Source organism: Staurois parvus, unplaced genomic scaffold (assembly GCF_062004578.1).
Source record: "Staurois parvus isolate SC_StPar_1 unplaced genomic scaffold, SC_StPar_1.0 ptg001953l, whole genome shotgun sequence".
NCBI lineage: Eukaryota > Metazoa > Chordata > Amphibia > Anura > Ranidae > Staurois > Staurois parvus.
Window position 1 is genome coordinate 50,001 of NW_028319749.1, and position 13,932 is coordinate 63,932.

The following is a 13,932-nucleotide window of genomic DNA, read 5'->3' on the forward strand; positions in this document are numbered from 1 at the left end:
ATTGATTGGAGGGATCGGTAGGATTGGCAGGATTGGAGGGATCGGCAGGATTGGCAGGATTGGTGGGATCGGAGGGATTAAAAGGATTGGAGGGATCGGTGGGAATTGTCTCGGTCTTCTCTGCAGCACACACTACATGGAGGAGGATTCATCGGTGAGATTGGAGAGATCAGTGGGATTGGTAGGATCGGTGGGATTGGTAGGATCGGAGGGATTGGTAGGACTGGAGGGATCGGTGGGATTGGTAGGATCGGAGGGATTGGTAGGATTGGAGGGATCGGTGGGAATTGTCTCGGTCTTCTGTGCAGCACACACTACATGGAGGAGGATTCATTGGCAGGATCGGATGGATTGATTGGAGGGATCGGTGGGATTGGATGGATTGATTGGAGGGATCGGTGGGAATTGTCTCGGTCTTCTCTGCAGCACACAATACATGGAGGAGGATTCATCGGTGAGATTGGAGGGATCAGTGGGATTGGCAGGATTGGAGGGATCGGATGGATTGATTGGAGGGATCGGTAGGATTGGCGGGATCGGTGGGAATTGTCTCGGTCTTCTCTGCAGCACACACTACATGGAGGAGGATTCATCGGTGGGATTGGAGGGATCAGTGGGAATTGTCTCGGTCTTCTCTGCAGCACACACTACATGGAGGAGGATTCATCGGTGGGATTGGAGGGATCAGTGGGAATTGTCTCGGTCTTCTCTGCAGCACACAATACATGGAGGATTCATTGGTGAGGAGATTTCTGTTATCACCACATGAGGTGTATTAGAGGGAGGGAGACGCAGGCTTCAGCAAAATGGCCGCCACAGGTCCTCCTCCTCAGATTGACATGGGGTTCTCAATAAAAGGCAGTTGCAGTCCTGAGAGGGCGGATTCCCAGATGAAGTCACATGACCCAACTGTTTGGTACACAACTTCCGGTGACGCACTTCCAGGCATGGACGCCATATTGGTACACCCAGCAAACCCCATGCAGTACCCCATAGGAGGAGGTTTAGAGGCGCATTTTTACTTTGGATTTATTTCTACACAACATTGCCGTATGGAGGAGATTGTGTCACTAAGAGGACGCTGAGGGGGGAGAGTGCAGAGTGCTGAGGAGGAAGAGACGCCGCTGGAGGGAGCGCACAGCACACTTCCCTGATGACAAAGTATCCCTCATGCAGCCCATCGATGGAGAGAGAATTGGCCGATTTTTGCACCATTAGTGGGTTAATTGGTTGGTCGTTTTTCAGGGTTTTGGCACATTTATTTTTTATCGGTAAACTTGGAAAAAAAAAAATCGTCCGATTTTCCTGGCAATGATGGGCAAATCAGGAGAGGAATTCCAGTCCGATATTAGATGAAGTTACAACAATGTATCTATTTGTATCGGAATAAAACCTCTGTGTCTGAAATGGCTACAAATGGATACAAATGTCTACAAATGGCTACAAATGGCTCCATTGGGGGCCCGGCGGCCTCGCAGTCACATGACACGGCGGACTCTGCAGGACAGAAGTCATGGAATGTCGGGACGGAAATCCCACAATTTTGTTTATCGTTGGTGGGAACGTCGGCCAATTGAACGACCGATTTTTCTTTTTTCTTAAAACATCGGGTTTTCTCCCCGTCTATGGCCTGCGTTACAATCGTTGGGGTGATCCTAAAAAGCGAGTGGGGGGGGGGGGGGGGGCCGCAGTTTGGAGGGGAGGGGGGCAGTTCTGCTGTTCTGAGGATTTGACACCACAATGGTAGCCGTGATTGGTTTGTTGTCACGATGAGAGTTTCCATTTACCGCATGTTTGTTCATCATTTATTCATTTACCCCTTTACCCCGGCCTAGACTCCGCCCACAAACGTGCATCCTCCCGGTGTCAGGGCCCAGACCCCGCCCACAAACGTGCGTCCTCCTGCTGTCGGGGCCTAGACCCCGCCCACAAACGTGCGTCCTCTCAATGTCAGGGCCTAGACCCCGCCCACAAACGTGCGTCCTACCAATGTCAGGGCCTAGACCCCGCCCACAAACGTGCGTCCTCTCAATGTCAGGGCCTAGACCCCGCCCACAAACGTGCGTCCTACCAATGTCAGGGCCTAGACCCCGCCCACAAACGTGCGTCCTCCCGGTGTCAGGGTCTAGACACCGCCCACAAACGTGCGTCCTCCCAATGTCAGGGTCTAGACACCGCCCACAAACGTGCGTCCTCCCAGTGTCAGGGCCTAGACTCCGCCCACAAACGTGCGTCCTCCCCGTGTCAGGGCCTAGACCCCGCCCACAAACGTGCGTCCTCCCGGTGTCAGGGTCTAGACACCGCCCACAAACGTGCGTCCTCCCAATGTCAGGGCCTAGACCCCGCCCACAAACGTGCGCCCTCCCGGTGTCAGGGTCTAGACACCGCCCACAAACGTGCGCCCTCCCAATGTCAGGGCCTAGACTCCGCCCACAAACGTGCGTCCTCCCAATGTCAGGGCCTAGACCCCGCCCACAAACGTGCGTCCTCCCGGTGTCAGGGTCTAGACCCCGCCCACAAACGTGCGTCCTCCCGGTGTCGGGGCCTAGACCCTGCCCACAAACGTGCGTCCTCCTGCTGTCGGGGCCTAGACTCCGCCCACAAACGTGTGTCCTCCTGCTGTCAGGGCCTAGACTCCGCCCACAAACGTGCGTCCTCCTGCTGTCAGGGTCTAGACTCCGCCGACAAACATGCGTCCTCCCAATGTCAGGGTCTAGACGCCGCCCACAAACATGCGTCCTCCTGGGGTCAGGGCCTAGACCCCGCCCACAAACGTGCGTCCTCCCGGGGTCAGGGCCTAGACCCCGCCCACAAACGTGCGTCCTCCCGGGGTCAGGGCCTAGACCCCGCCCACAAACGTGCGTTCTCCCAATGTCAGGGTCTAGACGCCGCCCACAAACATGCGTCCTCCTGGGGTCAGGGCCTAGACCCCGCCCACAAACGTGCGTCCTCCCGGGGTCAGGGCCTAGACCCCGCCCACAAACGTGCGTCCTCCCGGGGTCAGGGCCTAGACCCCGCCCACAAACGTGCGTTCTCCCAATGTCAGGGTCTAGATGCCGCCCACAAACGTGCGTCCTCCCAATGTCAGGGTCTAGACGCCGCCCACAAAAATGCGTCCTCCCGGGGTCAGGGTCTAGACGCCGCCCACAAACATGCGTCCTCCCAATGTCAGGGCCTAGACCCCGCCCACAAACGTGCGTCCTCCCGGTGTCAGGGTCTAGACACCGCCCACAAACGTGCGTCCTCCCAATGTCAGGGCCTAGACCCCGCCCACAAACGTGCGTCCTCCCGGTGTCAGGGTCTAGACACCGCCCACAAACGTGCGCCCTCCCAATGTCAGGGTCTAGACACCGCCCACAAACGTGCGCCCTCCCAATGTCAGGGTCTAGACACCGCCCACAAACGTGCGTCCTCCCAATGTCAGGGCCTAGACCCCGCCCACAAACGTGCGTCCTCCTGCTGTCGGGGCCTAGACCCCGCCCACAAACGTGCGTCCTCCCGGTGTCGGGGCCTAGACTCCGCCCACAAACGTGCGTCCTCCTGCTGTCAGGGCCTAGACTCCGCCCACAAACGTGCGTCCTCCTGCTGTCAGGGTCTAGACTCCGCCGACAAACATGCGTCCTCCCGGGGTCAGGGCCTAGACTCCGCCCACAAACATGCGTCCTCCCGGGGTCAGGGCCTAGAACCCGCCCACAAACGTGCGTCCTCCCAGGGTCAGGGCCTAGACTCCGCCCACAAACGTACATCCTCCTGGTGTCAGGGCCTAGACTCCGCCCACAAACATGCGTCCTCCCGGGGTCAGGGCCTAGACTCCGCCCACAAACATGCGTCCTCCCGGGGTCAGGGCCTAGACTCCGCCCACAAACATGCGTCCTCCCGGGGTCAGGGCCTAGACTCCGCCCACAAACATGCGTCCTCCCGGTGTCAGGGCCTAGACCCCGCCCACAAACGTGCGTCCTCCTGCTGTCAGGGCCTAGACTCCGCCCACAAACATGCGTCCTCCCAGGGTCAGGGCCTAGACTCCGCCCACAAACATGCGTCCTCCCGGGGTCAGGGCCTAGACTCCGCCCACAAACATGCGTCCTCCCGGGGTCAGGGCCTAGAACCCGCCCACAAACGTGCGTCCTCCCAGGGTCAGGGCCTAGACTCCGCCCACAAACGTACATCCTCCTGGTGTCAGGGCCTAGACTCCGCCCACAAACATGCGTCCTCCCGGGGTCAGGGCCTAGACTCCGCCCACAAACATGCGTCCTCCCGGGGTCAGGGCCTAGACTCCGCCCAGTAACATGCGTCCTCCTGGGGTCAGGGCCTAGACTCCGCCCACAAACATGCGTCCTCCCGGGGTCAGGGCCTAGACTCCGCCCACAAACATGCATCCTCCCGGGGTCAGGGCCTAGACTCCGCCCACAAACATGCGTCCTCCCGGGGTCAGGGCCTAGAACCCGCCCACAAACGTGCGTCCTCCCAGGGTCAGGGCCTAGACTCCGCCCACAAACGTACATCCTCCTGGTGTCAGGGCCTAGACTCCGCCCACAAACATGCGTCCTCCCGGGGTCAGGGCCTAGACTCCGCCCACAAACATGCATCCTCCCGGGGTCAGGTCCTACACGCCGAGTGGCCGCACATTTGCATTCATGTAACAGAAGACATGCCCCGCCCCCTCCCAGCACACGTCCGGTACTCAGGGAAAGGTCCCAGTCCGCTCTTACGATTGGGACCTTTCCTGATCATGTGACCACCATGACGCTTCACAGCAGTCACATGATCCCTAAACCACGCCCCCACCTCCCGGCATCTGAAGCTCTTATAGGGCCGGGAGGCGTCAGTGGGAGGGGTCAGGTCCGGCAATGATCCCAATTTGAGGGTTTTGGATCACAGATTATTCATCACATTGTAGTCCTTGTAGGGAGGGGGGGGGGGGTCAGGAAAGGACCTGCAAGGAGCGTCCTCTGAACATTCATTGGCTGATCACAGAGAAGAGCCCGCCCCCCCCGGTACAATATAGACACAGAAATCTCACCCCAATCACATTATACATTTATTGGTGAACAGAGCCCCCCCCCCCCCCGAGCTACTGTCCCTCCGAGGGAAGGTCCTGATAGTCCACAAACAGCTGGGCTGTGAACCGCACACATACCGCCCCTCACTGGGCATAGCTGGGCGGCGGGGCTGCGAGCAGCACACATAACGCCAGGCAACGGGGCCATGAGCCGCACACATACCGCCCCTCACCGGGCATAGCTGGGCTCCGGGGCCGTGAGCCGCACACATACCGCTCCTCACCAACAGGGGTGCAGTCATAGATGATGTCATCAGAGGTCACACAGTCATAGATGATGTCATCAGAGGTCACACAGTCATATCCGGTGATGTCATCAGAGGTCACACAGTCATATCCGGTGATGTCATCAGAAGTCACACAGTCATAGATGATGTCATCAGAGGTCACACATTCATAGATGATGTCATCAGAAGTCACACAGTCAGATGATGTCATCAGAGGTCACACAGTCATAGATGATGTCATCAGAGGTCACACAGTCATATCCGGTGACGTCATCACGTGGGAAGGAGAAGCAGTCTCTGTGCAGCCTCCCCGGGTGATTGGCAGTCTGGAAGAGTCTCACTCCTCCCGTCCCAGATCCGGGTTCCGCGGCATCTGCAGCATTTCTGTGATTTTCTCCATCTCATCGGCAGCCGATTCGGCGCCCGCCTTTTGCATGTCCTGCATGATGTCATCGGTGAGTTGGATCCGCTCACTCCTGACCAATCGGGAGAAAGAGGGAGTCACAATGGGGGCGGAGAGAAGGTATCGGGGAGGGGGGGGGGGGGGGAGAGGAAAAAACCAACTTCTTACCATTCCTGTAACTTGTCCTCATACAGTTGGTGGCGCTGTCTGCGCTTGTATTCCCGCAGATCCTCCCCCATCAGGGCCTGCAACACGGAGGACAACGCCCCCACCGGGACCCTGCAGGAAAAGAGGTACCGCCCCCCACATCAGATACCGCCATCATCGGACCAATCACAGCCACACACACCACCGCACTCACCCCAGCAGGGCTCCAATGACTGATCCACCAATCAGACCCCTCAGTCCAAGGCTCATCCGGAACAGACCGCCCGTGACCGCTGCGGGGACAATGCCACGTTATCGGCTGGTGCGCTATATAAGAGGGGAGAGGAGGGGGGGGGGAAACGATATACAAGGGGGGAGAGGAAGGGGGGGGGGGGACACGATATACAAGGGGGGAGGGACACGATATACAAGGGGGGAGAGGAGGGGGGGGGGGACACAATATACAAGAGGGGAGAGGAGGGGGGGGGGCACGATATACAAGAGGGGAGAGGAGGGGGGGGGACACGATATACAAGAGGGGAGAGGAGGGGGGGGGGGACACGATATACAAGAGGGGAGGGAGGGGGGGGGGGACACGATATACAAGAGGGGGGGCACGATATACAAGAGGGGAGAGGAGGGGGGGGGAACACAATATACATAATGTACCCCCCCTCCTGCCCCCTCATATATTTATAATGTACCCCCCTCCTGTCCCCTCATGTATATAATGTACTCCCCCCTCATGTATATAATGTACCCCCCCCTCATGTATATAATGTACCCCCCCTCCTGTCCCCTCATGTATATAATGTACCCCCCCTCCTGTCCCCTCATGTATATAATGTACCCCCCCTCATGTATATAATGCACCCCCCCCGTCCCCTCATGTATATAATGTACCCCCCTTCCTGTCCCCTCATGTATATAATGTACCCCCCCTCCTGTCCCCTCATGTATATAATGTACCCCCCCTCCTGTCCCCTCGTGTATATAATGTACCCCCCTCTCCTGTCCCCTCATGTATATAATGTACCCCCCTCCTGTCCTCATGTATATAATGTACCCCCCTCCTGTCCTCATGTATATAATGTACCCCCCCCCCTCCTGTCCCTCGTGTATATAATGTACCCCCCTCTCCTGTCCTCATGTATATAATGTACCCCCCCTCCTGTCCTCATGTATATAATGTACCCCCCTCCTGTCCTCATGTATATAATGCACCCCCCCCCGTCCCCTCATGTATATAATGCACCCCCCCCGTCCCATGTATATAATGCACCCCCCCCCGTCCATGTATATAATGCACCCCCCTCCTGTCCCCTCATGTATATAATGCACCCCCCCCTCCTGTCCCCTCATGTATATAATGCACCCCCCCCTCCTGTCCCCTCATGTATATAATGCACCCCCCCCTCCTGTCCCCTCATGTATATAATGTACCCCCCCCTGTCCCCTCATGTATATAATGCACCCCCCCGTCCCCTCATGTATATAATGCACCCCCCCGTCCCCTCATGTATATAATGCACCCCCCCCGTCCCCTCATGTATATAATGCACCCCCCCCGTCCCCTCATGTATATAATGCAACCCCCCCCCGTCCCCTCATGTATATAATGCACCCCCCTCCTGTCCCCTCATGTATATAATGCACCCCCCTCCCCGTCCCCTCATGTATATAATGCACCCCCCTCCCCGTCCCCTCATGTATATAATGCACCCCCCCCCCCGTCCCCTCATGTATATAATGCACCCCCCTCCTGTCCCCTCATGTATATAATGTACCCCCCTCCTGTCCCCTCATGTATATAATGTACCCCCCTCCTGTCCCCTCATGTATATAATACACCCCCCTCTGTCCCCTCATGTATATAATACACCCCCCCTCCTGTCCCCTCATGTATATAATACACCCCCCTCCTGTCCCCTCATGTATATAATGCACCCCCCTCCTGTCCCCTCATGTATATAATGTCCCCCCTCCTGTCCCCTCATGTATATAATGTCCCCCCCCCCCCATATTATGACCACGGATGCCCCGGTGGTGATGGGCGGGACGCAGTAGAAGAGGAAACATGAAGACAAATCACCTCCAGCCGCTGCATAATGACCGATGACGACTTTATCCCGATAGGCCGAGAGTCCGGAGCTGACACCACTGGAAGAGAGAGACCGGGGGGGGGGGGGGGGGGGACCACCATCATTAGTAACACAGGAGGGGGGATGGATGTGGAGATGATGCAACAGGAGACAATACAGATCACTACAAGAGGGGGGGGGGCTGATCCTGGGAGCTGACAATCTAAAGGAATATGAAGGGGGACAAGGTGGATGGGATGGGGGGGGGGGGGAGTAATATGAAGGGGGATGGGATGGTAGGGGGGGGGGGTGATAGAATGAATTGGGGGGGGGGGGGGGAAGAAATGGATTGGGGGGGGTGTGTGCGATGGAATAGATTGGGGGATAGGATGGGATGGATGAGGAAGGGGGGATGGGATGGATGAAGGGGGGGGGATGGGATGGATGAGGACAGGGGGGATGGAATGCATGGGGATTGGGGGATGGATGTGGAGGAGGGGGAAGGGATGGGGGGACACAAGATGGATGGGACGGATGGGGGGAACATGGGATGGATGGGGATTGGGGGATGGATGAGGAGGAGGGAAGGGATGGGGGGGGACACGGGATGGATGCAGGGGGGGGGGGGGGTTTGGGATGGATGGGGATTGGGGGATGGATGCAGAGGGGGGATGGGATGGATGGGGATTGGGGGATGGATGGGGGGGACACGGGATGAATGGGGGGGGATGGGATGGATGCAGGGGGGCGGGGATGGGATGGATGGGGATTGGGGGATGGATGTGGAGGGGGAAAGGGATGGGGGGGGACATGGGATGGATGGGGGGGATGGGATGGATCTGGAGGGGGGATGGGATGGATGATTGAGGAGGGGGGGTGGGATGGATATGGAGGGGGAAATGGATGCAGGGGGGGAACACGGGATGGATGGATGGATGGGGGGGGGGATGGATGTGGAGGGGGGGACACAGGATGGATGGATGAGGAGGGGGGGTGGGATGGATGCAGGGGGAGGACACGGGATGGATGGATGAGGAGGGGGGATGGGATGGGGGGGACACGGGATGGATGGATGAGGAGGGGGGATGGGGGGGGGGACATGGGATGGATGGATGAGGAGGGGGGATGGGATGGGGGGACACAGGATGGATGGATGAGGAGGGGGGATGGGGGGGGGACATGGGATGGATGGATGAGGAGGGGGGATAGGATGGGGGGGGGGACACAGGATGGATGGATGAGGAGGGGGGATGGGGGGGGGGACACAAGATGGATGGGACGGATGGGGATTAGGGGATGGATGAGGAGGAGGGGGGAAGGGACGGGGGGGAAGGGACGGGGGGGACATGGGATGGATGCAGGGGGGGGGGGGGATGGGATGGATGGGGATTGGGGGATGGATGGGGGGGACACGGGATGAATGGGGGGGATGGGATGGATGCAGGGGGGCGGGGATGGGATGGATGGGGATTGGGGGATGGATGTGGAGGGGGAAAGGGATGGGGGGGGACATGGGATGGATGGGGGGGGATGGGATGGATCTGGAGGGGGGGATGAGATGGATGCAGGGGGGGACACGGGATGGATGATTGAGGAGGGGGGGGGTGGGATGGATGTGGAGGGGGGGGGATGGGATGGATGCAGGGGGAGGACACAGGATGGATGGTTGAGGAGGGGGGATGGGGAACACGGGATGGATGGATGAGGAGGGGGATGGGGGACAAGGGATGGATGGATGAGGAGGGGGGATGGGATGGGGGGGGACACGGGATGGATGGAGGAGGAGGGGGGATGGGGGGGGACACGGGATGGATGGATGAGGAGGGGGGATGGGATGGGGGGGGACACGGGATGGATGGATGAGGAGGGGGGATGGGATGGGGGGGGGCACGGGATGGATGGATGAGGAGGGGGGATGGGGGGGACACGGGATGGATGGATGAGGAGGGGGGATGGGATGGGGGGGACACGGGATGGATGGATGAGGAGGGGGGATGGGGGGGACACGGGATGGATGGATGAGGAGGGGGGATGGGGATGGGGGGGGACACGGGATGGATGGATGAGGAGGGGGATGGGATGGGGGGGGACACGGGATGGATGGATGAGGAGGGGGGATGGGATGGGGGGGACACGGGATGGATGGATGAGGAGGGGGGATGGGATGGGGGGGACACGGGATGGATGGATGAGGAGGGGGGATGGGATGGGGGGGGACACGGGATGGATGGATGAGGAGGGGGATGGGATGGGGGGGGACACGGGATGGATGGATGAGGAAAGGGATGTGAGGGTGACACGGGATGGATGGATGAGGAGGGGGGATGGGATGGGGGGGGACACGGGATGGATGGATGAGGAGGGGGATGGGATGGGGGGGGACACGGGATGGATGGATGAGGAGGGGGGATGGGATGGGGGGGACACGGGATGGATGGATGAGGAGGGGGGATGCGTGGGGGGGACACGGGATGGATGGATGAGGAGGGGGGATGTGGGGGGGGACACGGGATGGATGGATGAGAAGGGGGGGATGGGATGGGGACACGGGATGGATGGATGAGGAGGGGGGATGGGATGGGGGGGGGACACGGGATGGATGGATGAGGAGGGGGGATGTGGGGGGGGACACGGGATGGATGGATGAGGAGGGGGGATGGGATGGGGGGGACACGGGATGGATGGATGAGGAGGGGGGATGGGATGGGGGGGGACACGGGATGGATGGATGAGGAGGGGGGATGGGATGGGGGGGGACACGGGATGGATGGATGAGGAGGGGGATGGGATGGGGGGGGGGGGACACGGGATGGATGGATGAGGAGGGGGATGCGTGGGGGGGACACGGGATGGATGGATGAGGAGGGGGGATGTGGGGGGGGGACACGGGATGGATGGATGAGGAGGGGGGATGTGGGGGGGGACACGGGATGGATGGATGAGGAGGGGGGATGTGGGGGGGGACACGGGATGGATGGATGAGGGAGGGGGGATGGGATGGATGCGGGGGGGGGGGGGGGGACACGGGATGGATGGATGAGGAGGGGGGATGGGATGGGGGGGACACGGGATGGATGGATGAGGAGGGGGGATGTGAGGGGGGTCACGGGATGGATGGATGTGGAGGGGGGATGGGATGGATGCGGGGGGGGGGGGGGACACGGGATGGATGGATGAGGAGGGGGGATGGGAGGGGGGGGACACGGGATGGATGGATGAGGAGGGGGATGTGAGGGGGGACACGGGATGGATGGATGAGGAGGGGGGATGGGATGGGGGGGGGGGACACGGGATGGATGGATGAGGAGGGGGATGGGATGGGGGGGACACGGGATGGATGGATGAGGAGGGGGGATGGGGGGGACACGGGATGGATGGATGAGGAGGGGGGATGGGGACACGGGATGGATGGATGAGGAGGGGGGGTGGGAACGGGACACGGGATGGATGGATGAGGAGGGGGGATGGGATGGGGGGGCACGGGATGGATGGATGAGGAGGGGGGATGGGATGGGGGGGGACACGGGATGGATGGATGAGGAGGGGGGATGGGGGGGGGACACGGGATGGATGGATGAGGAGGGGGGATGGGATGGGGGGGGCACGGGATGGATGGATGAGGAGGGGGGATGGGATGGGGGGGACACGGGATGGATGGATGAGGAGGGGGGATGGGGGGGGACACGGGATGGATGGATGAGGAGGGGGGATGGGATGGGGGGGGACACGGGATGGATGGATGAGGAGGGGGGATGGGATGGGGGACACGGGATGGATGGATGAGGAGGGGGGATGGGATGGGGAGGGGGGGGGACACGGGATGGATGGATGTGGAGGGGGGATGGGATGGATGCGGGGGGGGGGGGGGGGACACGGGATGGATGGATGAGGAGGGGGGATGGGATGGGGGGGACACGGGATGGATGGATGAGGAGGGGGGATGGATGTGGAGGGGGGATGGGGATGGATGCGGGGGGGGGGGGGGGGACACGGGATGGATGGATGAGGAGGGGGGATGGGGGGGGGACACGGGATGGATGGATGAGGAGGGGGGGTGGGGGGGGGACACGGGATGGATGGATGAGGAGGGGGGTGGGGGGGGACACGGGATGGATGGATGAGGAGGGGGGATGGGATGGGGGACACGGGATGGATGGATGAGGAGGGGGGATGTGGGGGGGGACACGGGATGGATGGATGAGGAGGGGGGATGGATGGAGGAGGGGGGATGGATGGATGTGGAGGGGGGATGGGATGGATGCGGGGGGGGGGGGGGACACGGGATGGATGGATGAGGAGGGGGATGGGGAGGGGGGGGGGGACACGGGATGGATGGATGAGGAGGGGGGATGGGGAGGGGGGGGGGGACACGGGATGGATGGATGTGGAGGGGGGATGGGATGGATGCGGGGGGGGGGGGGGGACACGGGATGGATGGATGAGGAGGGGGGATGGATGGGGGGGGCACGGGATGGATGGATGAGGAGGGGGGATGGGATGGGGGGGACACGGGATGGATGGATGAGGGAGGGGGGAATGGATGAGGAGGGGGGATGGATGGATGTGGAGGGGGGATGGGATGGATGCGGGGGGGGGGGGGGGGGGGGGACACGGGATGGATGGATGAGGAGGGGGGATGGGAGGGGGGGGGACAACGGGATGGATAAATGTGGAGGGGGATGGGATGGATGCGGGGGGGGGGGGGACACGGATGGATGGATGAGGAGGGGGGATGGGATGGGGGGGGACACGGGATGGATGGATGAGGAGGGGGGTGGGGACGGGACACGGGATGGATGGATGAGGAGGGGGGATGGGATGGGGGGGCACAGGATGGATGGATGAGGAGGGGGGATGGGATGGGGGGGGACACGGGATGGATGGATGAGGAGGGGGGATGGGGGGGGACACGGGATGGATGGATGAGGAGGGGGGATGGGATGGGGGGGACACGAGGAGGGGGGATGGGATGGGGGACACGGGATGGATGGATGAGGAGGGGGATGTGGGGGGGGACACGGGATGGATGGATGAGGAGGGGGGATGGGATGGGGGGGGACACGGGATGGATGGATGAGGAGGGGGGATGGGATGGGGGGGGGACACGGGATGGATGGATGAGGAGGGGGGATGGGATGGGGGGGACACGGATGGATGGATGAGGAGGGGGATGTGGGGGGGGACACGGGATGGATGGATGAGGAGGGGGGATGGGATGGGGGGGGACACGGGATGGATGGATGAGGAGGGGGGATGGGATGGGGGGGGACACGGGATGGATGGATGAGGAGGGGGGATGGATGAGGAGGGGGGATGATGGATGTGGAGGGGGGATGGGGATGGATGCGGGGGGGGGGGGACACGGGATGGATGGATGAGGAGGGGGGATGGGATGGGGGGGGGACACGGGATGGATGGATGAGGAGGGGGATGGGATGGATGCGGGGGGGGGGGGGACACGGGATGGATGGATGAGGAGGGGGGATGGGATGGGGGGGGGGACACGGGATGGATGGATGAGGAGGGGGGATGGGATGGGGGGGGGACACGGGATGGATGGATGAGGAGGGGGGATGGTATGGGGGGGGGACACGGGATGGATGGATGAGGAGGGGGGATGGGATGGGGGGGGGGACACGGGATGGATGGATGAGGAGGGGATGGTATGATGCGGGGGGGGGGACACGGGATGGATGGATGAGGAGGGGGGATGGGATGGGGGGGACACGGGATGGATGAGGAAGGGGGATGGGATGGGGGGGACACGGGATGGATGGATGAGGAGGGGGGATGGGGAGGGGGGGGGGACACAACAGCACTCACTTGAATATGGTGACGAAGGCGCCGATTCTCCACCCCCAGCGGAATCCGTAGCGGATGAATCCCCGGATGGCGGCGTTGTGGGCGGCTCTCTGTGGGGAGGGGGAGGAGATTGGCGGTGAGGGGGGGGTGGTAATTTGGGATGACATCACAGCCCCCTCCCCCGGTCTTACCACGGCCTCCACGCGGTGTTGG

The 13,932-nt window shown here is 61.4% G+C and overlaps 1 protein-coding gene across 1 annotated transcript; it reads right to left on the reverse strand.

Annotated features, from left to right (window-relative positions):
- Positions 1–5,025: 5,025 nt before the first annotated feature.
- On the reverse strand, positions 5,026–13,928 carry LOC149433161 (complex I assembly factor TIMMDC1, mitochondrial-like; the record flags this gene model as incomplete). The annotated part of the gene is made up of 6 exons (XM_089664576.1): positions 5,026–5,762; positions 5,858–5,968; positions 6,051–6,129; positions 7,929–7,996; positions 13,741–13,829; positions 13,911–13,928. Coding segments are annotated over 6 exons (504 nt in total), but the record flags the coding sequence as incomplete, so codon positions are not given.
- Between the last annotated feature and the right edge of the window lie 4 nt (positions 13,929–13,932).